The 27,377-nt window shown below is 41.2% G+C and overlaps 1 protein-coding gene across 1 annotated transcript in view; it reads right to left on the reverse strand.

Annotated features, from left to right (window-relative positions):
• Positions 1–2,049: 2,049 nt before the first annotated feature.
• The window catches only part of Klkb1 (kallikrein B1), a 28,816-nt gene continuing 3,488 nt past the window's right edge, over positions 2,050–27,377 (reverse strand). The window contains exons 3-15 of the mRNA XM_028881133.2: positions 23,963–24,125; positions 21,997–22,103; positions 18,526–18,685; positions 18,015–18,124; positions 12,541–12,700; positions 11,703–11,812; positions 10,635–10,797; positions 10,434–10,546; positions 10,120–10,288; positions 7,410–7,585; positions 6,274–6,369; positions 4,028–4,167; positions 2,050–3,452 (exon numbers count right to left, since the gene is read on the reverse strand). Coding sequence (XP_028736966.1) covers positions 3,261–3,452; positions 4,028–4,167; positions 6,274–6,369; positions 7,410–7,585; positions 10,120–10,288; positions 10,434–10,546; positions 10,635–10,797; positions 11,703–11,812; positions 12,541–12,700; positions 18,015–18,124; positions 18,526–18,685; positions 21,997–22,103; positions 23,963–24,125 — 1,859 coding nt within the window. The 3' untranslated portion in view covers positions 2,050–3,260. The remainder of the gene's footprint in view (positions 3,453–4,027; positions 4,168–6,273; positions 6,370–7,409; positions 7,586–10,119; positions 10,289–10,433; positions 10,547–10,634; positions 10,798–11,702; positions 11,813–12,540; positions 12,701–18,014; positions 18,125–18,525; positions 18,686–21,996; positions 22,104–23,962; positions 24,126–27,377) is intronic.

A 27,377-nucleotide genomic window follows, 5' to 3' on the forward strand; every position in this document is an offset into this window, starting at 1 on the left:
TGTTAATCCCAGCACTCAGGAGGCAGAGGCACATGGATCACTATGAGTTCTTGGCCAGCCTGCTCTACAGAGTGAGTTCCGGAACAGCCTGGACTACATAGATAGAGAGACCCTGTTCCCAAAACAAAACAGAACAAAACCAAGAACTAGCTTTAAAGATTGCTTCATGGTATCTTGATACCTCATCAACACACACACACACACACACACACACACACACACACACACACACACACACAGTAAAAATAAACTGATTAATTTAAGACTGATAAGATGGCCTAGCAGTAAAGGTGCCTGCCAAGACTAACATCCTGGGCTTGATCCCAGGGATCCCTGTGTTAGAAGGAGAGAACTGACTCCTGAAGATTGTCCTCTGAGTTCTGAGAGTGCATTATGACAGATAATCATAAATAAATCCACGTTCATTTGTATTTTTTTTAGTCTAATTTAAGTAACTTCCAAAGAGAGATAATTGAAGGTTCTGGAAAGGCTCCCAGTTTTCTATAGAAAAGCTAAATACAAGCTCATATTTACAAGTGCAACTATAATTTAAAAAAAAAAAAAAAAACATTCCGAAGACCAGAACAGAAATGGAATGTGCTGAAGCCATGTGTACCAAAGGAAACATGCACTTAGTTCAGGGACAGAGTGCCAACATTAGCTTCTGAGACAGCTGACTTTCAGAATTTCAATATTTGGGGACACAGGGACATAGTCCCATAGTCCCATTCTCTGTGTGTTATAGCCATGCTGCTAGGGGGCTTTCTGAACTGACTTTGAACCTGTCAGATGCCCTTGTGGAGAGATGAACCAGGATGAGAAATACTAGGCAGCCCTTTAAAACACTCCTGCAAGGGCTGGAGAGAGGGCTCTGGCTGCTCTTCCAGAGGTCCTGAGTTCAATTCCCAGCAACCACACAGTGGCTCACAACCATCTATAGTGAGATCTGATGCCCTCTCCAGGCATAAATTCAATAGAGTACTCACATACATAAAATTATAACAAGTCTTCTTTTGTCCCACCAGCCAGTTCCCAAATAATGACAGAGACTTATTATGAAATCTCAGCCTTAGCTTAGGCTTGTCCTTAACTAGCTCTTATAAATAAAATCAACCCATTTATATAAATCTACATTCTATCACGTGGTGTTACCTCTCTTCCGTCTTGTTCCTCCTGTTTCCTCTCCATAACACAAAGTACCACTGCACCTGTTTTGCTTTGTTAGAAGGCGGTCGCAGTTACTCAGATACTATGTTTTGATCTGTTGTAGCTAGGCACCAGTGCCCACACAGCACACAATCACACATACACATCGACAAAAATAATAAAAGTAAATCTAAAAGGAGATATTTGCTACATTCCTACCCATAGGCAGTATTGATGAAAGAGAGCAACAGAGACAGAGAGAGCCTCCTTCAGTTTCCAAAACTTAGTAGGGCAGAGAGGCATTAACAAGAATTACATGAAAAAAAAAAAAGATAGAGATTAGAGACAGCCCTCTGAGTTTGGACTGAGCTCTAGAAGACAGTGAGTATTGCGCTATGTGTCCCCCACCCTCCTCCATGTGACATAGGAAGAGAAAGGCTCTGTCCCAGAGCTGACATGCCCCTTCTTGGGTGGATCTGCCGAAGGTCTAGGGTCTAGTGCCCTCACTCTGCCCTCTGAAAGTGACCTGATTCAACCCTTCATTTTCTTAGCCTCTTAAGCACACGTTCGCCCCATGAGGCTCTGAGTGGAAGATGGATTCCATTGTTTACTTTGTGCACAAACACATGATGAAAAATAAACAGAACATTTCAGTCCAGCTGGACTCCAACTGGCAACTTTATCATGATACTTTATGCCACGGGAAAACTCCACATTTCAAAACTCTGCTTTGCCCAGATGAGGCCATTTCTTGAGAGAACAAAGGCCATGGACTTACCGAATAAGAACTCCAGAGCCCTGCCCAAGCACCCATTAGAGTTATCAACACCCAAACCCAAGATACAAGATTTTCATTGTGAACCACTTCTTTCCTTTTAAATATAAAACAACTTCCACACAGAATAAGACAAAACTGTTTATTGTATACAAAAGTAAAAGCTGAAACCATGCGATTTAAAAGGAAATTATTTCACGGGAATCAAGCCAGATTTTACAAAAGCCAGTTGCTAGTGGGGTAATTCCTACCTCTGCACTTCCCATCTCAAATTCTGTGGCTTGCCCGTTACCTCTTCCACACTTAATCCTCTGAATTACTCAACAAGCCCCTGAACATACAAGGAAAAGCTGAATCTTCTATAGAAAATTTCATTTTTCTATTTGTCTGTTTAACTTGCCCAATGGTTTGTAAATGGTCAATTCTGTGTAAATATTAATCAGCTTAACTAAATGGAGTTAAGCACGTACAGCCCACTCTGGGAATCACTGGCAAGCTGGAAATTTGTGTTACATGAGGATTAATGTCATCCACTCCACAGGCTGCTTAGTATTTTTCAACTCAGTCACAATCTTGGATTTTATATAACACTTTATATCCAAGGATACTTCATGAATTATCATTGCAGAATGCATCATCAATTGAACTCCCAGGATTCCCTGGGAGATTCCCATCAAATTCCCTGCCCTGTGTGAGTACTGTGGGATCAGCCTACTGCAAGAGCTGCACACAAGAAGAAAAACAGCCTTGTAGGTCTTACACATATATGTAGCCAAGACCATGCGTCAATGGCCAGGAAGGTGGTTTAGATGGAAAGGTGCTCTGGCTCCTCACGTTCAAGTGGGCCATCCTTTTATTGTAAAGAAAATGTTCCAAAGGTCTCCTCCTTCCACCAGACAGAACCAGGTTTCTCAGTTCTTTGAGCCAGATGCAACAACAGCATAGGGGTCTAAGGAACCAATGAGTGAGGTGGACAGAAGGTAACTCTGAAATCTGCTGAGGTCCAGAGTCAGAAGTCAGATGAGAACAGTCCCAGGCACTGGTGCTAGAATCTGGAGTCTTATTTTCAACTGCTTCAGATCACCCATTTCACTACCTAGTAAAAACCCTTTGACCATTTTAACCAAACAAGCATGATGCTCTTTGGCTAGTTCCCATTTGAGGATCCTATGACTCAAGGCAGGAAACACGTTTTGACAAGACGTTGTCTTCAGCAACTGTATCAACATGGTGCTTTTAATCCTAGGACAAGGATGTGAGAATTCTGGGGCTCTGTGTTGACTTGAGAGCAGGTGGTAAAGCTGGTCCCAGCTGGGCTCTTCCTTACTACCCAGACTCCTCACGCTGGAGACATCTCCAGAGTGCTTGCACCACGGCTCTGTGTCTTCTCCAATATCCAGTCCAGGTACTCGGCAACTTTGGTGTAGACTCCTGGTTGCTCCTTGCGGGCACAGCCTTCACCCCAACTGGTGATGCCCACCAACTGCCATATTCCATTGTGTTTACAAACTAAGGGGCCACCGGAATCTCCCTGGCTCACAGTGGGTAGAAAAACACAGTGGTAGGGAGTTATAACAGTGATTCCAATAAAGAGCTCCTTATTCAAAGACAAGTGTCTTTTAACCTTTTCCAGTCACACTTTGCACAACACACATGTAGCTCCTCAAATTCCTTGTACCCCATCAGCCATGAACAAAGTAAGTGTCCCGTTACAAGGCCAACATGTTCCCTCCCCCTCTCTCAGATAAACCCGACAATTTTAGCATTTTTACCCAAAGTTCAAATACATCTATTATTCTTGTATTTTAACCTAACCATGACTTGTAAAAATGCCCTTAAATAAGGCATGTAGCTGTACTGATGGTGACATGCCAGTCATAGTCAATACATATACTGATATACCTATTATAAATAATATAATGTATGGAGTAATGTAATGATATGCATTATGATGTTTAATTTGTCAAAGGTTATTTATAAAGTCTTCAGATCATTTAACTCTGAATTTCAAAACAAAACCTAGCAAAATGTAGTGTTGGAAAGTTGCCTTTGAATGAACTGTCTCCAGTGAACTATGATGAGTTTGTTCACAGTCTAATACATTACCTTACAAGCATCTATCCCGCCTTCTCTGTAGCCGGCACAGATCATCTGCTTGGTTATAACATAATCTCGGTATTTTTTCTGGCATTCTTCATTGGGTACCAAAGGAATAGCTGCCTTTTGTAGAGTATTTTGGATTTCACCTACAAAGCAATCAAGATAGACCTTTAAAGGCAAAAAAAATACAATAAACGGGGAAATAAGGCCAGAATTTTAAAGGAAGTCAAAGTGGTCCACTTTTCATGGGGGTCATATTGTGATCAAAAACATGTCAGTGAATGTCAAAGAGGTAGAATTATACATACAGAAGCAATGAGAGGGAAGGGGACAGAGAAAGGGGAAGAGGTGAAAGGAGAGGAGTGGAGAAGAGGAGGAGGAAGAGAGGGACAGGGACAGGGAGGAGAGGGATCGATCTGGGTTGGCTTCCTCCTAATGAAGTATTTCAGCAGCCCTATCACCCAAGCTACCACAGACTTGGTGTCTATGATTTCTGCCTTCCTCCTGCTGTAATACTGTGGGGTAACCTGTAAGTCCCACAGCCCAAACATCAGGTAATTTCCTAGAATGCTGGGAGTTGTAGTTTTTGAAAAATAACAACAAAGCCTCATGAGAAAGTACAATCACACAATGGGTTTGTTTTATAAGTCCCGACAAGACATGTCTTGGGGCTACGCAGCTGGGAAATCCCAGGGAATGGTCCTGACTGAAGTTCACCCTGGTCAGTATTTAATATTTAAATAAAACTTGCTTCAAATTTGGCTCAAAATGGTGGAACTGGTTTTTCTCAGGATTAACACTGTCTCTCAGAAAAAAAAGTTCCTTCATACATTTGTACTTTTAATACAAATGCCTGGATGTTCTTGCCTTTCTTTGTTTTACAAATTTAAATTGTAATTAAAAAATATAAAATTTGTGGAAGTAAATCCCAAACATTTGACAGCAGAGAAGTATCATGTTCTTTACATAAACAAAGTTCCATGACAAATGATACACTTACAGATAACTTGTTTTCTTCCCATGTCTGTATTCCCATATCTATGTATATGTTTATAGTGTCCATATGTATGTAGCCAGATCAACATAGTGAAAATGTGAATTAATTGAATCCAAACTGACTGGAGAAGACACAGCCAGTCATCTCTTTTTGTAAACATGACACAAACATGTCTAATAGTGTTTATCTGGCACTTATTCTAGAAAGAAAACATGCTTATTTCTATAAAAATTAGTTCAAGTCTCAACACACAGGAACTCTTGACCTCAGGTCCACACAAACAGTTGATCTATCCATAAACTCAGAGGAAAGAAGAGAGAAAAACTCACCTCTCCATTGACTGCTTTACAAGTAAAGCTGAACGAGCACCTCAGTTTTAAATGCAGACAAAAAATGCAGGGATATGGTACTATTAGCAGCATTGTTGTGTAAGGGTCACAGATACTTTGAATTACATTGTAGTTATGACAGAAATGAAAACATCATTTATGCCCATCACTATTTCAACATTATGGCAAATATTAAAACAATTTGACATGTGGGCACATTAATAAAGACATGTGCGCTGGGCAGTGGTGGTATATGCCTTTAATCCCAGCACTCAGGAGGCAGAGCCAGGAGGATCTCTGTGAGTTTGAGGCCAGCCTGGTCTACAGAGTGAGATCCAGGACAGGCACCAAAATTACACAGAGAAACCCTGTCTCAAAAAAACAAAACAACCACCACAACAAAAAGACCTATGTTTATCACTATGTTAAATTCTGTTAATAAATACCAGTAATTGTACTGTAATCTAGTCGTTCTTTTTTATGAATCTATGTATTTTACCTAAGCATTTAACAGTATAATTAGAGGAAAAGGTAGATTTATCATATTGCAGGAATGCATTAAAACAAATATTAAGAACTGTCCTTAAAGAGTGATGCTGGCACCTTGGCTATTGATTCCAAAGGAGAACATGGTAAACAGGGACACTGTGAGTGCTGAGGACCAGATGGGCTGCACTGGACCTGAGAGCACCAGAGGGCCACGATCTGTTATGCAGAGTCATGAACATATAATATCTATTATGAGTAAGATGCTTACAGCATGAGCTCATTGGTTTTTAATGCAAAAAAAAAATCATATTCTTGGGAATCGGAGGACCAATATTTTGGACTAAACACAAAGATCATGAGTAGGGATGGCGGAGGAGGTGACCTACTCCATGGACTTTAACATTCAAGACAGGGACATTCCAAATGTCAGGCTGTACCTCGTTCCTTCGTGTAGCCCCATCCAGTCACCCAACAGTTGGTATAAATTGTATTTGTGTCATCTTTGGAAGGCAGGCATATTGGCTTTTGGAATTCTGGAAGGAAATTTCATGAATAGATTTGGATTAATTAAAGCCATAGATATTGACTTTAAAAGTTAATCTCTATCTTTTCCCTTATTCTTTTTTTCTACGAAGCAACAACAGCAAGAATGAGCCTTCTGGGGCCAGACGGGATGAAGAACAGGAAAGGACAAGAGAAAGTGAAGGGAGGTGACTACAATCAAAATACACTGTGTCCACCTATGAAACATAATGAAACTCATCACTGAAACTAAAGAGTAAAAAGGATGGCCCTCCAGACATCAACTTCTAAAGCCCATGCTCCCAGGAAATTCTCACATTTTTGGTATGGTTTTCTGGCACGAAACTTCCCCAGGAGAGGGGAACTCCTCCACCAAAATTTATTGGAAAACATTATCTACTTTCTTGTGTTTTAATATATACTGCGGCGTCAGAATTCAGAGTAAAATTAGCCACACAGTCCCAGCGCTTGAGTTGAATACCTAGCTTGATTATTACAACAGATCAGCACACCTACAGCAGATCTCAGAGGTGGAAGGAGGGAGGGGCAAGCTGTCTGAGGTTGCAGAGCTGTTAACAGACACTCGCAGTTAATGGTGTTGGGAGGCATTCAGTTTCTGGGGAGCGGTGTGTCTGCAAAGTCAGTTACATGCTCCATCTCCCTCATTGTCCCATGTATTCTTAGCAATTAACATCTAGTCCCTCTTGCTCTCATATAGGTCTACGTTCCTAAGCCCAAGCAGTGGTAGGGAATGCTACCAATCTTGTAAAAAGATGCGCAATGTCCTCAGGTGGCAAAACCTTCCCTATGCCTACTGTTTGTTACCATACACGCAGTTCCCTTGCACCCCAGAAACTAACTGAGATTTCTTGCCCCTTAAGCAGCTGTGATTCTGTGGCAGTTCACAGAATCTTCACTTCCCGGGCATCCTCCTCTTTCCCTCAACCCCACCGACCAGAAAACAAAGACAATTGCTGCAGATCTGTTTTCTCACTCAACCTGAAGTGATACAATTCAGGTGTGTGTGTTTTCCCTTCAATGTGCTTCATACCAGTGTAATTCAAGGGCGTCTGAAGCTTTATTAGGGCGATATCGTAACTGCCTTCTGAGATTTTATATTTCTGATGTATAATAAGTTCTTGAATTCTTGAGAAAGGTGTTTCTTTTGTAACCTCTGACAGATAAAGAATCCCGCCATAAATACGCCACACGTCTGGGTAGGGGATCCTAGGAGAGAGACATGAACACCAAAGTAACATTTGACATTGTGCCTTGCTCATTTTTCTCAGTACTTTTTCCTGTGGGGAGACAAAAGAAGAAAGAAAATATGCCATGTGACCTAGTTCTTCCTTCTGGCAATTTCTCATCACCTAGTATTGGATCTCTAAAGATTTAGTTTGTAATAAAACCTCTTAAACTTTTATTTTAAACTCCCTTTTGACTGAACAGGTTTTTTTGTTTGGTGTATGTGTGTGACTATATGAAGCAGATACACATATTAAACATTTACTGATAGTGTATCATAAAGAAACTTACTTCAAAACAATTCTTTGATGTACATATAGTTTTACCATTTATCAATGATGCAAGCAAATTCACATAATAATGGAATAAATGTGCTTATTTCCACATAAATAATTAAAACATGTCTTGAGTATTTGATATTAAAAGACAAAGAACATCTTCAATGATTTTAAGACTTCCTTAATATTTTAATTTTGTAATTGACAAATTTGTAATTTTGTAATTGCTGAGAATGTCACTTCACATATTATAAATATATAGAACCAAATGGCAGACATAGGTTTAGGACCATTAAGAAATTTTTAGAAATTCTATCCACTACTCAAGCCAACATTCATTCAGTGAGGTTTTTTTGTTTTTTTAAATAAAACTCAAGTCATCAGTTCAAACAACCCTGTTTAAAAACCAAAGCCTAACACTACACAATCCAAAGCACACTGTGACAAGAAACAGTTTTGAGTTTTTGTTCTTTGTGACTAAACTGTTATGTTTCTATAAGAGCAGAAAGCCCAATGCACACAGAACCCACACTGTGATTCACAACATCAAATAATCTTCAGTCTAGTTGGGTTTAGGGTACCGTCTGTTGGTACTGCATGGCATGACAGCATGCACAGTGCAAAATAAGTACCTTGTGCTTTAGGAAGAAAGGCTGCAGTGGAGTCACGTGACACAGCCCAGGAGAGGACTGCCGGAAGGCCTTGGGTCTGTCACATGTTTGATTTTGAATTAATTTTCGTCAGTGTACATTCAGGGACCTTTTGCCATCACTAAAATTTTTTAAAACTCCCATACTGAGTTTCACTGACTCCATATGGGTTTACAGTTCACAGTGCAAGAAGCTGTGGTTGATAATACTCAAAATGTACTTTTTTCCCTTGTAATTACTTCATGTTTACTACAAGTAAAAATATGGGAATGCTTCTGTCCTTTTCCAAGAAGCTGTGGGAAAATCAAGTTCAGTTTACCAATCCTGAAAGCAATTGGTTTCATTAAATCAGAGCTATCAAGTAGCCATACTGATTAAAATAAGCCCTGGAAGGAGACTGAATTAAAGACATTCTGGCCGGGCGGTGGTGGCACACGCCTTTAATCCCAGCACTCAGGAGGCAGAGCCAGGCGGATCTCTGTGAGTTCGAGGCCAGCCGGGGCTACCCAGTGAGTCCCAGGAAAGGCGCAAAGCTACACAGAGAAACCCTGTCTCGAAAAACCAAAAAAAAAAAAAAAAAAAGACATTCTGTTGCTTAAAATCTACCTACTCATCTTTTGAATTTTAAAATAATCGTGTAAAAGACATACAAACTAAAGTTAAAATTATGATACATTTTAGGCAAAGACTTGGAAACATTTATTACCAAAACAAATACGTCAGAGCCAAGGAACTAGGTGGCTTGGTAGGTAAAGGGCTTGCTTGTCATGCATGAGGACCCAAGTTCAGGTCCCAACACACAACTTGGGCCAATCATATGCCTGGAGACAGAGACAGGCGGATCCCCAGACTTTCTGTCCAACCAGTCTAGCCAAAAGGGTTCAGTGAGAAACCCTCTCTCAACAAATAAGATGGACAAATGTACCAGGCTTTTTCTTTTGGGCCACGGACCAGCTCCCAAATCGTGACACAGAGACTTATTATTAGTTTTGAATGCTCGGCCTAGCTTAGGCACATTTCTGGCTAGCTCTTTTAATTTAAATTAACCTGTTTCTCTTTATCTACCTTTTGCCTCAGGGCTTATTACCTTTCTTATTTCTGTATATCTTACTTTCGATGCTTCTCTGTGTCTGCTGGCTGGGGTGTGTCTGGCTTCTTGCCCTGAGCATGTTCCTTGTTCTCTCCTTCTTCTCTCAAGCCTAGATTTCTCCTCCTACTTATTCTCTCTGCATGCCAGCCCCACCTATTCTTTCTCCTACCTAGTTATTGGCTGTTCAGCTGTTTATTAGACCAATCAGGTGCCTTGGGCAGGCAAGGTGAAACAAACGCAACCCATCTTTTCATAATTAAATGCAGCATAAACAAATGTAACACACCTTTACACAGTTAAAGTAGTACTCTGCAGCATAAACAAATGTAACGCATCTTTGTCTAGTTAAAATAATAGTCCACAACAGACAGCAATATAGGAAGATACCTGATGTTGACCTCCACATGTGTATACACAGGTAAACATGTACACACACACACACACACACACACACACACACACACACACACACACACACACGAGGGATCTAAAACTTACCCATCAAAGCAATGGGCAGCTGTCAGGATCCATTGTTGTCCAATGATGGTCCCTCCACACAGATGATTCTGAGATACCAGCTTCACCTGCAAGCTGACTTGCCATGGCCACTCCCCTAAAGAGGAGTTTGTTCCTCCCACAATCCGAGCGTTGGTTTTTGTTGTGCAGACTAAAAAGTGTTGAGATGCGTGGTCAGCACTGGACACAAATCAGCATCCCCTCCATTCCACAGCCCCATCACATATGACCAAGGCATCCGTCCCCACAACCCAGACTTCCACACAGTTCCTTGACATCAAACAAGCTTCACTCACTAGGGCTGTCCACAGCTTTACACAATCTCAAAGAATAACCAGATCTCCTATCTGTGCTGTAGGTGATCTTAGTTGGAGAGCCATCCGTGGATAACCTTAAGGAACATTTACACCTGGACAAAATGAACAGAACAAAATCAAACCTGCAGCTAAGACCATAAAATAACGACCTTGCTAATCATCAAAGAAATGGCCCCTTACCCCTCCACCTTGCAGTCTTCTGGAAGTGACGAGTAAGTGAAGAACTGACAGCGAATTGTCTTCGTACAAGTCTCTTGGCACACATTCTCTCCTTGCACAAAGGTCACATTCAGTTCTTCCCCTCCAAAGTCAACTCCAGAGTAAATTTTGAAGTGGCAGGGTTCTGCACCATGTACAAACATCAAAGGACAGATAATGAGACAGGAAATAAGCCAGAGTAACAAAGTTTCTAGTGTCTTGAGAATAGTTTCATCAACTCTTAGAAGATCCCACATTCTGTCACACCTCTTGGCAGTTAGCATTTGTCATCTTGACACAAAATGGAGTCATCTGAAAAGAGGGAACCACTGTGGGATGTCTTTCTGTACTTTGTGAATATGTATTGCTCTGATTGGTTGATAAATAAAGCTGCATTGGCCTATGGCAGGGCAGGATGGTGCCAGGTGGGAAAAATCCAAGAGAAACAGTGGGAGGAGAGAAGAGAGGAAGGAGATGCTCTGAGCCACCGGCAGGAGAAGCAAGATGTGATAATACTGGTAAGCCACGGCCATGTGGCAACTTATAAATTAATAGATCTGGGTTAATTTATGATACAAGAGCTAGCTAGCAAGAAGCTTGAGCCATAGGCCACCCAGTTTGTAAGTGATGGAAGCCTCTGTGTGTTTGCTTGGGTCTGAGCAGCTGTAGGACCAGGCGGGACACAGGGAAACTTTCAACTGCAGGGAACATTGATTGAAGGATTGTCTCCATCAGATGGACGTGTGAGCATGTCTGTGGGACATTTTCTGGATTAAGGGTTGGTGGAGGAGAGCCTAGCCCACCGAGGGTGGTGTCACCTCTGGGCAGATGGTTCTGGATTGTATTTTTTTAATAAAAGGTAGCTGAGCCCATCATAGGAGCAAGCCCCAAAGCAGCATTTCTCCATGGTCTCTGCTTCAGTTCCTGTCTCTGTTTCTGCAGCACGACCTCTCTTCTTCCCTAACTTGCATTTGGTCATGGTATTTATTACAGCATCCAAGAGGCACACTAGGACACACGTCATGTACCATCATGGTTGAGTCACATTACCAGGGCGAGCTTTCCTGCAGGTGAAGAGACTGTATCCGGATATAGCATTTTCTTGAGGAACAGAGGGACTTGGAGTACCACTTTTAGACATCTTAAGAAAGCAAACATTCCTATTAAAAATAAGTGAGAAAGAGAAAAAAGACAGTAGTAGAGTCATTAGACAGATACGAAAGCAGCTCCTGTTCCTTTTCATTAAAAAGCAGCTCTGAAAATTGTATTCTGAGCAGCTCTCTTCGGTCAATCAGATTGCAAAGCTCCAAAATACCACAGGGATTAAACGTAAACAGAGTCACTTCTCCCTCTGGCAAAAACTAGTAGGTACAGACCACATGAAAAGAGGAGAGAGGATAAAATTCCACCTTCTGATTAGAAAAAAAAAAGGCACCAGAGAACAAATAGTTTGGATTTAAGCTGCCTGCAGTATTATAGCCACACACATCCGTCTTTGGGTCCCATGTTGCACATAAAGGAAATGGGAAGTTGTCTAAAAGTGAAGAGGTCAGGCTAGACTCTAGATCAAAAAAAGCAGGGCTCTGATTTCTCACAAGATTAAAAGGCAGACAGAATGAGGAGCTCTTAAGCCAATCCCAACCCCTAATGCTGGTAAGAAAGCTGCCTGATCCCCTTTGCTGCTGTAGTTTGACTCAATGGTGTGTTTGTTTTACGGAAGGGCAGGTAGACAGATGAATCTGCTCTTCTCTGGAGTAACTTGCACCTGGCAGAGAAACACTCACTTAAATTACAGGCTCCAGCGCTGTTAGAGAAACCAGCAATGCTCCTGCAAGCCTCTGCGGGGAATGGAAAAGGCTTAGAAGCCAGCACGACTGCTCACACTCACCTCTGGGATTCTATCTGCCATTCGTTCGTGTAGAATGTGAAGAAGAGGCAGGAGGGGTGGAAGGTGCAGATGGTGCGACACACGAACACGTCAGGGGTCATGACCTGGCCCACATCTAGGTCTGCAAAGGCGAAATGCTGGAACATATCCATGGGACAACCTGTGAACTCACCGATGAAACACACTCCTCAGTGACACAAGACCGAATTTGCTTAAGCTTTAGCATAGTAACTAAGGTAATGACAAGTGAGTATCTGCAGCGCTAAGTATCCTGAGTTTAACATTGCCTGTTGAGAGACTGAGGCAGCATGCACAGTGCCCGCACAGGTTTGCAAGAGGTCCTCCGGGTATATATGAAAGCTTGCAGTTTACTGTTTTATGGGATTCCTGAGTGTGCAAACATGTGGCTCTCTGAATCTTGTGCCTTCTGTTTATTTGTTTTGCTCAATTCCGACGTGTTAGTTTTTGTTTTCTTATTTTATTTTGTTATTATCCCTCAGAAGCCTGTTGGTTTTCTCGTAACAGAAAAGGTGTGGATCTGGATGGAAGGGGAGGTGGGGAGCAACTGGCAGAAGTAGAGGGAGGGAAGAGTGTAATCAGGATATATTATGTGAGGGAAAAAAATCTATTTTCAGTAAAAGGGGAAAATAAATTGCCTATGAAATTATCTGCAAATCTGTAGTTTGTTCTTTGGACAAAAGCAAAAGTTGTTCTTACTCTAGAGACAAATCCCCACACTAAATAAGTAGAATAAGCCAATGGATGCTTCCAGCACCTCCATCCTTTCTAATACAAGATGTTTAGGTGACTTGTGTTTCCCTTAAACTACCCTGGTCCCAACTAAGCCTTCAGAACATGCTGTCTTGTGTTTTGTCTCTGAGTGTTATGAGCAGTATTTTAATAAGAAGAGATCAACACAGATTCTGAGGAGCTAACAGAAATGCCATTTGACAGAAGAACAAAGCTTCATTTTCATTCCCCTTACATATTTTTTTTTCTCGTAGACTTTCATTTGTGCTGTTTACATGATTTACTCAATTTGATAGCATGTAACAATCAATTTGACTCCATACTAGTAGTATAGTATAGAAACTTAAGAATAATGGTAGGACAGGACTTAATATAATTGGATCAAAAGAGTGTACTTCTCATAATACATCCATTTGAGCAGCCTAGGGAGCTAGACTCAACTGCTCGAATTAATAATAATAATAATAATAATAATAATAAAAGCAAATACATGAACACCCTTGGTATTGGAAGAGAATGTAGATTTCTATGCCAACCTACAACTGCATCCTCCCAAGATATATCCTGGCAGGTCATCCTACAACTTTTACGAGACGTTGGTAGTTGAAAAGGAGTTTGCCACCTCATGACAAAGTCAGTTTCTTTTCTGGACACTGGCGATGTCAGGGATTTTTAAAACTTAGTTTCTACAAGGTCCTATCTATCCAAACCAACCCCGGGGAATTGTGTACCAACCCACTCCTTAAAGACAGCCTTTCAAAACTGAAGAACAAACTTCACCAAAAGTTAAGGTAGTCATCTAGACTCCTTTCAAAGTTGAACATATTTAACATCTTCCTTTGCTCATTCCTAAAATTCCCATTATTTCTAGGTGTTCTATCATTCTGGTGGCCCTCTTGGGCTGTGCTCTAGCTTTCTACTGTTACACACAAGATGTGGAATCAGAACCAGGCAAGATGGGCATCTCGTATCTCAAAGAGTATTTTCACTCCAAAGGTAGGTTGTTAACTATGTGTGCTGGCCAGTTTTCTGTCAATTTGACATAAGCTAGAGTCGACAGAGAGGAGGGAGCCTCCATTGAGAAAATGCTTCCAGAAGATCAGGCTGTAGGCAAGCCTGTAGAGCATTTTCTTAGTGATTGATGAGGGAGGGTCCAGCCCATTGTGAGTGGTACCATCCCTGGACTGGTGGTCCTGTGTTCTATAAGAAGGCAGCCTGAGCGGGCCATGATGAGCAAGCCAGTAAAGAGCTCTCCTCCACCGTCTCTGCATCAGCTCCTGCCTCCAGGTTCCTGCTCTGTTTGAGTTCTTACTTCCCTCAGGGATGGATCGTTACCTGGAAGCTGAAATAAACCCTTCCCTCCACGCAAGTTGCTTTGGTCATGGTGTTCCATCACAGCAATAACAACCCTAACTAAGACTCTATGATTACTAAAAGTGTTACAGAATGTTAGTGAGGGTTGGAGAATAAAAATACCCAGGACCCATCTTTTCTATAACCGTGATGAATACTGGCAAAATGAACCAAACCACCATTTTTGGATCTCTGGAATTTAGCCAAAGGGACACACAATCCAGGGGCAGAAAAATGGCCAAACTCCAGCAAGAGCTGGCTGGGGTTTAACTCACCCTACATTCCTGGCTCCTCCCCAGCTCCATAGAGACCTGGAAATCCAACTAGTCAGAATGGTTGGAGCCCCTCCAAAGCTCCAGCCCACCATTCCCAGACAAGGGTCATTACTTGACTTGTCTGGAAGCTCCCTGGAAAATCCCCCTCCCAGGCCCTGAATTTATTTGACCTGACCCCGGCTTTGCCTAGTGTTAGCAGCCCTCCACTTGAGAACGTGTGTCTAAAGAAAAGCAGAGAAAGAGAGATGGAGGAAACGGGGGTGGGGGGTGGGGAGGAGGGAGAAAAGGAAAAAGAAGAGGAGGAAGAACAGGAGAGGGGGGAGGGGAAGGAGAAGCAATGAGTGCTAGTGATTCTGTGACCTGGCATCTGCCTCGTGCAGTGGAAATAACTGTGGAATGATACCAAGACATTAATATGGAAAGAGTCTCTCAATTAGAATTGCAAATAGCATCAAGTCACTAACAGGGGAGGTGTGGTTATCTGCAAAGATTTCGAAATCCACACAGGAAACTGCTGAAAACGCATCTCTAAATATAGTTCATTTTGAGTTGTGAGGTAAGAGGCTAGACATTTCAAAGAAGGGAGGACATAGGAGACTTGTGTGACTCATCTGAGTGGTAGCTTCGCTATGTGACCTTAGCATATGGTTTTACCCTAGGAACTACCTTTTTTTTTTTTTTTTTTTCATCCGTAAAGCTGAACACATTGTTGATAAAATTAAGGACAAGGGTGTGGTAATGACTAAAAGCCACCCATGGCTTATGAATTTAATTTAGAACTTTGAGCCCAGAGACAGCCTTCCTGTGGCTTTGGTTGGCATGCAAGAAACATGAAAAGCCCTGCCTCTTAAAAAAAAAATGGCCATTTCCTGAAATAGCCAGGATTTTTATCACTCAGTGAAGGACACTTTAATCAGACTGAAGAAATATGGGAACTCGTCGCAACTCAAGAAAGCTAGTACAAGGCAATCTGAGCTGGGCATGTGAGGTGCTCTTTGAGGCTGTGGGCAGCCTCTGCATTGGGCTTGAGGTAGTACAAAAGAATCTTGTTGGCTCTTCCCTGTGTATAAAAAATACTTGCAGCCATGTGCTGCTAAGGCTGGAGAGGTTTGCCCCCAGCAAAAACCCCTGGTGTCTCTTCTTCTCCAGCATGGCAGTTTGGAAGATGCAGCCTAGTGGGAAGTCCTAAAGGCATAACTGCATGAACTGGCTAATGCCTTTCTTGCAGGAGTGAGCTCCTGCTCTCACTGGACTAGATCAGTTACCGCAAGGGCGGGTTGTTTTAAGCCAAGGCTCCCTCTTGTTGTCTGTATCTTCCACGCATGCTCACTTGACCTACGTTTTTCTACCATGCTGGGGTGCAGCATCAGGTCCTGTGATGGTGAGCATTATGTTCAGAGGATAAATTTATTGTGCTAGGCTTGTAAAACCCAGATTGTTTTTAATTTGTATAAGCCATGAGGAAGTTACTACCTTGAATGTACCCTGTCAGCTGGCCCGAGATGGACCACTTCCTGGAGCTGTTAGGCTATTCTACAAAAAAAAAAAAAAAAAAAAAAAAAAAAAAAAAAAAAAAAAAATTGCTGATTGTTACTAAATATTTCACTGTCTCAGCTATTCCCACAAGGTTATGGGTCATGAGAAACACTTGCTTTCTTGGGTGACTGAGGCACCTGCTGGATGCCTGTTACAAAACCCGAGCCTTGCCAGCACCCAGACAGGATATGAGTTAATTTGGCTTCCTTAAAATTATAACTCTGTGGTTTTTGCCTTCATAATCCTTTGTCTAACAATAGGATCAAACTAGAGAACTCTCTCTGGTTTGATCCTAGTCAGTTTTTTGTTTGTTTGTTTGTTTTTTGTTTTTGTTTTTTTTTTTTAAAGCCTCTAATTTACTAAAACCAAAACTTGAGTCAGACTGGTTAGTGAATCTCAGAATGATCCCAGACTCACAACAGTCCTTGCTAGATGTAGCCACCCTGTTTTTAGCTTCCCAGCCTGCAGAATCATGAGCTAAAAGAGCCTTATTTTCTTGAGATATTTCCCAGCTGTCTGGCATTCATACAGCTGCAGGTAAGCCGTCTAAGACAAGCATGATATACAGAACTAAACACATCTGAATAAACAGCCCTCTCTCCCGTAGTCAAGTTTTCAAAAACTAGGGGAAAAATGGGTAACAAAACTAAATAGTTAACAAATTTGAGCCAACTAAATGGCACAGCATGCAGAGGAAATGTTGAGAAAAGAAAAGACAAATAGAAAAAGAGGTAGGTTGTTTTAGGCTTCTCTGTCTTGAATAGAAGTCACATCCCAGAACTCAGAGCCAATACAGGGCGTGGCACAGAGCCAGCATTTAGTATTGGCACTACTTACCATAAATGATCTGGTTTCAGTCAGTCTCACCACTGGCACCTTGATGTGCTAAATATGATGGCATTTGTCTGGATAATTCAGCTGAAACTAGCTCTGTGTCTGAAATTATGGGACTTTGTTGGCTCATGGCACTATGCTTTTTTCTTTCTTTTTTTGCTAGATATGGACACCATCGAGTGACCTCACGGTTTTCTCTATAGTGTCATGTACTTTCTAATGCTGTTGTTGTAGGAGTATTACAATAAAACTAGAGGTTTAAGCAACATAAATTCATTGTCTTTTAGTCCTAGGGATCAGAAAACCAAAGTATAACTTTCAGGATGCCAGGCAAAAGGTTGGCTTGGATCTGTTCCTTTGAAAAGGCATGTTGGTAGACCTGTACCATGTCCTTTTTAATTCCTACAGGTCATGCATGGCATTCATTTGCTTTAGGACTCTTTCACCTTTAATGGCAGCAATGTGACCTTTTCAAGTCTTTTGATCTCTGACTTGGACCCCTCTGTTTCCCACTTTATCAAATAAGGAGCCTTGAGACTGCATAGGGCACGTTCTAGTACTCTAGAATAGTTCTTATGTCTAAGTTTTTCCATGTAGTCACATCTACATAAACCCTTTGGCCCAAACCCATCACATCCCCACGTCCCTGAGAGCAGCCCATGGATGTTTCCAGGCACTCTTATTTAGCACATCACAACCACCGTGGGAGAGTCCTCATCTAATTACCAATCTCGGAAAGTGCGCAGGGCTTCAGTGAGAATCCTGATACCAGGTTGTCCAGTGTCTTTATACTGGTGGGTGTCCCACCAGAGCTGCGCTTCAGCAGGCAGGTGTTCCTGAATGTCAACAAAAGACGTTGTTACGGTTCTCAAGGTGCACACCATCGTGAGGACAACATTTGCTATTGAAATGATAACCACAGTGCTGCATGGTTAGGCCATTATTAACCAATAGACACTCTTCTCTTTAGCAAAGGGCAGTTTAGGTGCCAATGGGGTAGCCAGCAGACATCATTGTCTGGTGTTCTGCCTTCATCCATACACAGCCTATGGGTACCTTTGAAGTTTACTGGTTTTTTTGGGGGGGATGCCATTGAAATTAAGCATGTAAATGAGGAAAATGCTCAGGACTACATCCCCTTCATGCTTTAACTGGAAGAGAAGCAGACTGGTCTTTTTCATGGAGGATGCTGTTGAATCCTGGTGTGTTTCACAAGGAACCATTCAGCCTCACTCACCGGTACTCCGGTCTATGAAATGCATTTGTAGCGTATGTGAAAAATTGGCAGTGAATATTGTTTGTGCACAGCTTCTGGCATTCTTCGACACTGTTGGTCTTAGAGATATTGAAGTTGGATCCTCTCATATCAAGTCCTTCATACGTGTCTTGGTGGCAAGCTGCAATAAAACACATTGAGACATTCAAGGCATTTGGTCGAATTTCTTTCTAGACACAGACTAAACTGCTCTTCCACCCCCATTTTGAAGGTCAGGATCCCATTCTTGTTGACTTCCCTAGTAAGAGCAGGATTTAGAATTCTTGTTGCATATCTAAACTATCAAACCCTGCTGGACATAAGCACACCCCAGTGTGTTTACCCGACCCCTATTGTACCAGCATAAAAGCAGGTTATTTTGCTTTCCTACCCTGCAAGGTGTATGCAACAATACAGTTTCACAGCAGTTACCAGTGGCACTGATAAATAAACAAGGCGATAATAACAGGGATCCTGTTAGAGAGTGTGGGCCAGAGATTCGAAGTATTTGACACACTGGTGTACCTTTGACTTCTGGATCAAAACCAAAAACCATAACCTGTGTCTATTTCTCTTTCTTCACCAACTCAGGTCTGATTGTGATTTGTGACTGCAGATCTCACCACTGACAGCTGTGTTTAATCTTTTACGGACTGTGGGAATTTGTTTACAGGCCTGATGAAACCATTTCCCTTCTTGCTTTAAAATTTTCTTAAATTCCACCACTACCATTACCACCACCGCTTCGCCCCCTACCCCTTCATGCCTTGTAGACCTGGCTGGTTTGGAACTCCTGTGGCAACCAGCGGAAGCCCTGAGTCCACATGTAAGGAGCAGATGAAGTCTACTGACATGGACACAGCCATGTGAAGGGCCAATGCCTTGGACCCATGGGAAATTGGCAAAGCCTTCCCCGGGGTCTTCAGGAACAACCGACCAGTGTGTGCAAAAACCGAGCTACTTCACCTTCCTCCTCCAGGATGTCTACAGCCCAAGAGGAGAGACTGGCTGCCTTTGGAGACCTCCCTCTGAGACTAGTTACCCTTCCCATGTGCTGTACATAATAATCACTCTAGGGTTTGGGGGGTTCAATGCTTACAATGCATGGCATTCTCTCCTTTCTGCATATTGGTCTGTGTGTCTGTCCTTTCTTATTTCCCTTGATACCCTTTGTCAGTTTTCTCAGACCAAAGCCATGCTGGATGTGGCAAACTCCCATTTCAGACCAGGATGACTTTGAACTTGAAATGGTCTTTGCTTCTGCCTCCCCAGTGTTGGGATGGTAGCCATGTGCTAGCACGCCAGTTTTTACATTATTTTTTTAAAATTCTATTTAAGAATCCTTTTCATTGAAGTTTTGAAGGGACTTTAGCCAGCCCAACAGGTCCTTTCAAATTTATCTTATATGTCAAAAATATAGTTAATTCAGACAACTTAATTAGATTAGCATGTGTGTGTGTCTGTGTGTATTAGCACAAACAATATTCTATTGTATATAACTGTAAATTTCTAAGAATCATAAAATTAATTTATACATGGAGACAGTATGCATATACTGACTATTAGGGTATAGGGGGGTGCTGAACACCCTCAGAGGTTCATACAGGGCAGCAATCTGTACACCATAGAATAAGGTTCCTTTAAATTTGCTGCAGATAAGAGAGGAAATAGGATAAGGGTTGGAATGAGGTAGTCACAAATAAAAACAACAAATAAAAACATTTTCTTAATGATTATCTGTCAATTTTAAGCCTGCCTGTCAATAATTTTGATTAAAATTGCTTTCTGAGACCACGTTTTAAATCCCTCCTCCCAGGGATAAAGTTTCTCTGTGTAGCCTTAGCTGCCCTGGATCTCGCTCTTTAGACCAGGTTGGCCTTGAATTCATAGAGATCCGCTTGCCTCTGCCTCCCAAGTGCTGGGATTAAAGGCGTGAGCCGCCGCCGCCGCCGCCGCCACCACCACGACCATGGCCTAGACTGAGACCACTTTTTAACTTGAAGATATTTGGGAGAATGTTACAAAGGAACTTTAGAGCCAAAGTCAGTAAGGAAGATGAAGCTGGGGGAAGAAATGACAGCTAAGTAACTACGGAAAAGGCACAATACTCCTATTTCTTTAAATTGTGTTGGTGGTCACAATCATAATATATAAAATTTCATCAAATAATGTATATGGGGTTGATTGTATAAGATGGAAAAAGCATTTCGCTTCAGGCTAACTGTAGCTATCATACTGGTGAAGGAGTATTTATAGTTAAGCCATTGTCGACCTTGATTAATTACCTAAAATTCAAGTTGCAGACTCAGACTGTGTGATATTGGGGTAAAAGAAGAACACTGGAAATTTGAACAGACAAGATGAACTATGTAAAGACAAAACAGCATAATCCGGGTCAGTTCTTAAGATTCTCCAAACACACCACCTCACTCTTGATGGCACTTTCGCTTTCTCATCAGTCCCTGTCATGTTAGAGAAGTGTCTTCATTGTATTAAACCTCTAAGATGGTGTAGAACTTGTTTCCTAGGACATCAGTTGCAATGGGTGTCGTAAATAAAGCTCTCTGACATCCTAGCGTTCACATTCCTTGTAAGAAATGGTATGCTTAGCATGATTGACAGAACTCAATCCTTCAGTCTGAGCTGAATAGCAAACAATAAGATTTCTTAAACCAGCTGTTTTCAACCTGTGGGTCACGGCCCCTTTGGGGGTTGAATGATCCTTTCACAGGGGTAGCTGAACACCATCAGAAAACACAGATATTTACATCACAATTCATAACAGTAGCAAAATTAGTTATGAATTAGCAACAAAAATGATTTTATGGTTGTGCGTCATCACAATGTGAGGAACTGTATTAAAGGGTTGCAGAATTAGGAAGGTTGAAAACCATTGTCTTAAACCCTTATCAATAGCCTAGTGGTGGCCAGAAAGTTCTAGGTTGTGGCTTACTGCTCTGTTCCTGGTAGACATGTTACACCAACTGCAGCCATAGACTACCATTTCCTCCAGTGGTAAGGATCTAAAATGTCACTAGACATTGCCAACAGACCTTTGAGCTGGAAAGGGCAGAATCAATTCTGGTGGGAGCCACCAATCTCCCTGAAGTAAACTTGGGGATGGGATGTCCCCTGAGTCTTATTTGGAAAGTCTTTTCTGGAAACAGGGAAGGTCTGCTGTTTGGAGTGCGCATTCATTTTCTTCAAATCTTACATTGTGTGTGAGCACCTTGGACAGCAGAGGTCCATTAAGGTTGTGTGTTGTAACTGATAAAGACAAGAACATTATCAAGATATATGTAACCCCTTCATGTGACCAAGATGCTGCTCCATCTCTACTATCTTTCTTGGTGTTCTCTTCTAAAAGTCCGTGATAGTACAGACTCTGAGCAAAAGCTACCGTGAGTTAGAGTGTTATTAACTCAAATCTTGTTGAAAAAGTTGACATCTTACCACTTATTTGATGACCACACTGCTTTAAAGAGTGACCAGAAATGGCACCCGTCCGATGCAATCTTGGCAAGGTTCCTGTAAGGCTGTCTTTCATGAAGCAACCAAACCTGTTTTTAAAAAATATCCCTTTTATTATTATTTATAAAGGGGCATGAAATGTGAAACATATGTTAAGACATTACCCAGCATTTTCTATGTGTTAATAAATAAATCCTGGGGTCAGAAAACTGATAGCATTTCCTTGGCATTTGCTGAAGAGGATATTCTTAAGACAATTCCATTCTATCTACAGCATTGGTTTTCTTCATGTTCATGCTTTAAGCACAGAGAGCCAACCATATTCTAGAGTTGATGATTATGCCTGCATTTTGAGCTTCCATAGATCTTCTTCCCAAAAGATAATTGTTTTTGTGTACCAACGAAGAAACCCTGGGCTTCAAGCATGTTAATTAAGTGCTCTATTATCTCCATTCCACCACCCCCAGCTTTTATTTAGTTTATTTTGAGGCAAGATCTTGTTAACATCTGCAAGCTGACCATAAACTTAGGATTCTCCTATCTGAAACATCTACATTTTCTAAAGTGGTGATTATTTTTATAAGTATTTGAATTTACTTTAAAAAGATTGAATTAGTCATAATCTAGGTCTCTATGTGATATTCATCTTGTTTATTGATCCCTGGTAGTTTCCTCCTAATGGAAGAATTTTTCTATCTTCAATATCAACTTTATATTAATTTTACTATTTATAAGAATCCTAGAACCTAGTTCAGAATTTAATACAGTAATTTCACATGCAGTTTGTGTTTTTTTATTTAAGTTAGCACATAGGGATTAGAAAATGAGTGTCAAATTTCTAATTCTTAAATTTGGATAGAATAAAAATGAAAGTTATGTGTATGGAGACAGAAGCAAAAATTGACATTTTGGCTATTGATCAAATGAAAGAAAATTAAGGTGAAATTTCCAATTACATTTCTAATACTTGCACTTGTCAAAATTACCAGTTAATAATACACACACACACACACACACACACACACACACACACACACACACACTTCCACATTCTAAATGTTCAAACTGGCTTACTACAGGTAACATTGAGCTGTGCCCACTACATCTTAAGTCTATTATCAGCTAAACTCCTGGTTTATGTTTTCTCAACTTTGCTACTCACATATATAGTAATAAGTCAAACAACTAAATATATTTCTCTATTCAGGCAAAATTTTTCACCTTTTACCAGACAAGTAACATATAAGTAATAAAATATATATTTGATAGTTAAAGAATAAAATCCACTGTGAAGTTCTATAGCTTTGTTTTCAAATGGCTACTATAACTGGACAGAAGTTCTCTGAGTTGTGTAGTCTCTGGGTCTGGTTAATTTGAATGTGTGATTGTGTTATTTGCATCATTTATAATAAATTTTAATTAATGTATAATAAAAATGCATAAGACAGAAAATACATAGTGGAATGCTACTTCATGCTGAAGAAAAATGAGAAAATGGATAGACTTCGAATGTCTAATATTAAGTGGAGTTATATAATCTCAAAAAGACAAAAACCCTCATGTCCTCCCTCATACACAGAACCTAGCCAATTACATATTTATGGACATAAACAAAAGTACATGTGGGGACAGTATAACATGTTGAAAGATGAACAAGAAAGGCTAAATATTACAGTATGAGGAAGGGCCCTTTCCTTTTACATGCTCTTCCTTCAGGCCTTGGCTAGCGCATTACAGCCTCCTACTGCTGTGAACTAGTGCCGTGGATGTTTAGAATGTCTGTCTCTGTGTTCGGCAGTCTAGGAGTCTGCTTTGGGAAGACCGAGTCTAGGAGCTCTGGATGAAAATGGTCTTTGAACTCTCTGAGAAATGCAACATCATTTTTGCATACTGGAAGCAGTTTGAGAAATGTCTAACCTGGTAATGATAAAAAAACATCACCTCTTACCTTTTATCCGGATCGTTGGTTGAACTCACTGAGAGGAAGCTGAAGAGCAGGCACCTGGGGTGAAATGTGCACATTTTCTGACAGTACTGGGCATCTGGGGTGTATATGGCAGCTACATCTCCACCTCGGAAGAAGCTGTTTTTATACAGCTGATTCAGGCACCCTGCGACAGAACCATTAAAGGTAGATTTGGGGAAAGTGTGACAGTTTTCATAGAAATGCATCTGTTTTGTTGTTCTTTTGTACTTATCCCAATGACTACCCGAAGATCATTACAATACAGAGGTAGAAAGAAACATTATGACAATGATTTAAACAGTACCACATGCTATTTTATCATCATCTTATAAACACTTATGCACAAAATTTGATACTTTTTTATTACCTATATAATAGTTTGTACATAAATTGTCCCCGTTGAGATACAGTATGGATTTTTTTCCTGTCTGCTCTCTAACATGGTATGAAAACATCTCACCTTAAAAACTGGTAGTGTTGCTGGGCGGTGGTGGCGCACGCCTTTAATCCCAGCACTCGGGAGGCAGAGGCAGGCAGATCTCTGTGAGTTCGAGGCCAGCCTGGGCTACCAAGTGAGTCCCAGGAAAGGCACAAAGCTACACAGAGAAACCCTATCTTGAAAAAAAAAAAAAAACTGGTAGCACACGCCTTTAGTCCCAGCACTAGGGAGGCAGAGGGAGGCAGAATCTCTGTGAGTTTGAGGCCAGCCTGGGCTACAGAGTAAGATACAGGACAGGCACCAAAACTACACAGAGAAATCCTGTCTCTGAAAAAAAAAAAAAACATTAGAAAAAAAAACTGATATACAACTTTCCCCCCCACCCCCCAAAACCCTTTCAGGACAACCATCTCCCTAGATTCCTCAACACTTTAAGGGGAGATTGAGGTCAGGACCATTATCTGCATTTTTTTTTTCATGAAAGAAGTCAGTAACTGAGTCTCAGAGTTCAGATGTGGTTCATACCACGCAGTGAATAAATATCCTGGGACATGAACTCACTCGACTCTCAGTCTTGTCTGTCCCCTTCCAAGCAGGCAGTGTTTTATGTTGCTGTCTGCCTCGGCCTTGTTCAAGCGAACTAATTATCGAGTACTCATTTCTTGGATAAGGAAAATGCATTTGCAGAGACCCACACCCAGATATTATACACACACACACACACACACACACACACGCACGCACGCACGCACGCGCGCGCACACACACACGCACGCACACAGAGACAGAGACAGAGACAGAGAGAGTCCTTGGAACACACATCTCCCCTCAGAATGCAAGGGACCCCACAGAAGAAGAGGAAGAAAGAATATAAGAGCCCGAGGGGATGGAAGACATGAGAATAGGCCCTCTGAATCAAGTGAGCAAGGCTCTTATGAATTCCCACAGACTGAAGCAGCAAGCAGAGAGCCTACAGGGGTCTGCACCAGACCCTCTACACATATATTATGGCTTTCAGTTTAGTATTTCTATGGGACTCCTGAGTGGGTCTCTGATTCTTGTGCTTTTCCTTGGGGCTCTTTTCCCTCTGTTGGTTTGCCTGGTCCAACTTGGATGTGATGGCTTTTGTCCTATCTTATTGTTTTTTATTTTATCACATTTGGTTGTTATCTCTTAGTATGAGAGGCAGAAATGGAGTCGATCTGGAGAAGATGGGAGGTGGAAAGGAACTGGGAGGAGGAGAGGGAAGGGAAACTATAATCAGGATATATTGTATAAGAAAAGAATCTATTTTCAATAAAAGGGAAGAAAAGTCCAAATAAATATCTTTCAAACAAAGAACAAAACTGAAAGTGTATTTGTACGATAACTTGAAAATAGACTGGAACATATATTGTTTGTGCTCTATTATATATGGTATTTTACACCCCACATATCATTAAAGAACTGTCTCCAATTGATTTAATGTATGAATCCGTATTTACCTGAAGAGATCCAGCTCAAATCTTTTACTGACTTTTCCACCTTAGGTAGCCTGTCCATGTTCGTCAGTCAGGTTTTCATTAATTATGCAGTACTCCGGTGGCAACCTTGGCCATCTCCCTTTAAGTATCTATGATGCCATTGCTTTTCAAAGAATGGGTATCTAGACAACATGTAGTTCATCAAGCACTGAAGATTTAAGATTTTCAGTGTTCTATCTGTGTGGGGATCCTGTTGCTGAGTCCCATTTCGATGAGTCAAACTAGCAATATTGCTTCTTTTCTTATCAGAGAGGTGTTGCCATGCCTACCTCTTGGGTCAGGTTTATATTTGGAAAGAGCAGATTTTCCTGGGTAGATGCTCCTGGGAATATGTGTTCCCAAGTGCACATCCTGAGCTGTCCCATTTGCACAACACGCTGAATAGTAGGCCCCGTGGTAATGGTAGCTATAAAGAGACTTGTTTTTAATGTGGTAGTGTTTCATAATCATTGAACAGACACTCCTCTGCCATCCCATTGTGCAGACACATACAAAAACACAATCTGTAACCAGTGACGGCCTGAAAGTCCCTATCCTGCAGTTGAATCTTGGTAAACTAACATGTGACTCAGCCAATGAAGAAGAGTAGCTAAAAATGTTCTAATTATAGAATTGTTCATCCTCCTCTTTAGCTGGTAATGTCAACGATGATGATGATGATGATGATGATGATGAGGAGGAGGAGGAGGAGGAGGAGGAGGAGGAGGATAACAGTGTTGTTTGTTCACAATCTACGCAACTTATATGATCTATAATGGTCACGTCTTTCAGTTTTCAGGTTGACCCCATGTCCATGGATTGGGCATGTTATTTAGTCACATTAAAAAAATTACATGGTCAAAAAAGAAAAGGGAAAATACCATCAATTATGAAAGAAAAGCATCTAACTTTAAAAATTCTAGTGAGTGGCAGAGAGAAGGCTCAGGAGCTAGTGCTTATACTCAGCCCTAATTACCTGAGTCTCATCCCCAGAAGTCCCAGAGTGAAAGGACAGAGCCAACTTCCACAAGTTTTTCTCTCATCTCCAGACATGCTCTATGGCACACGTGTGTGTGTGTGTGTGTGTGTGTGTGTGTGTGTGTGTGTGTATGTATGTGTGTGTGTGTAGACATAGATATGAGATAAATGAATGTTAGAACATTTTTTATAATTAAATATCAGATATGAAAAGATCATTTTCCAAAGGAACATAAGTAACTATAAGTATATAAAAACTGATAACAGCGGAGGAGCCACCTTTCCTACATAAGTATAGCTACCATTCCTCATCATAAAAGCCTCTTTTTAGAGCAAATGGAGGCCGTCACAGAAAACCACAACTTAACACAATGCAGAGGTCAACATATTGTGGGGAGCCCAGCCCCAGTGTATACATCTACAGCACATGTCCTGAATCTATGGCTCAGGGGATATCATGAAAGAGGGCACGGAAAGA

Source organism: Peromyscus leucopus, chromosome 17 (genome assembly GCF_004664715.2).
Source record: "Peromyscus leucopus breed LL Stock chromosome 17, UCI_PerLeu_2.1, whole genome shotgun sequence".
In the NCBI taxonomy this organism is placed as follows: Eukaryota; Metazoa; Chordata; class Mammalia; order Rodentia; family Cricetidae; genus Peromyscus; species Peromyscus leucopus.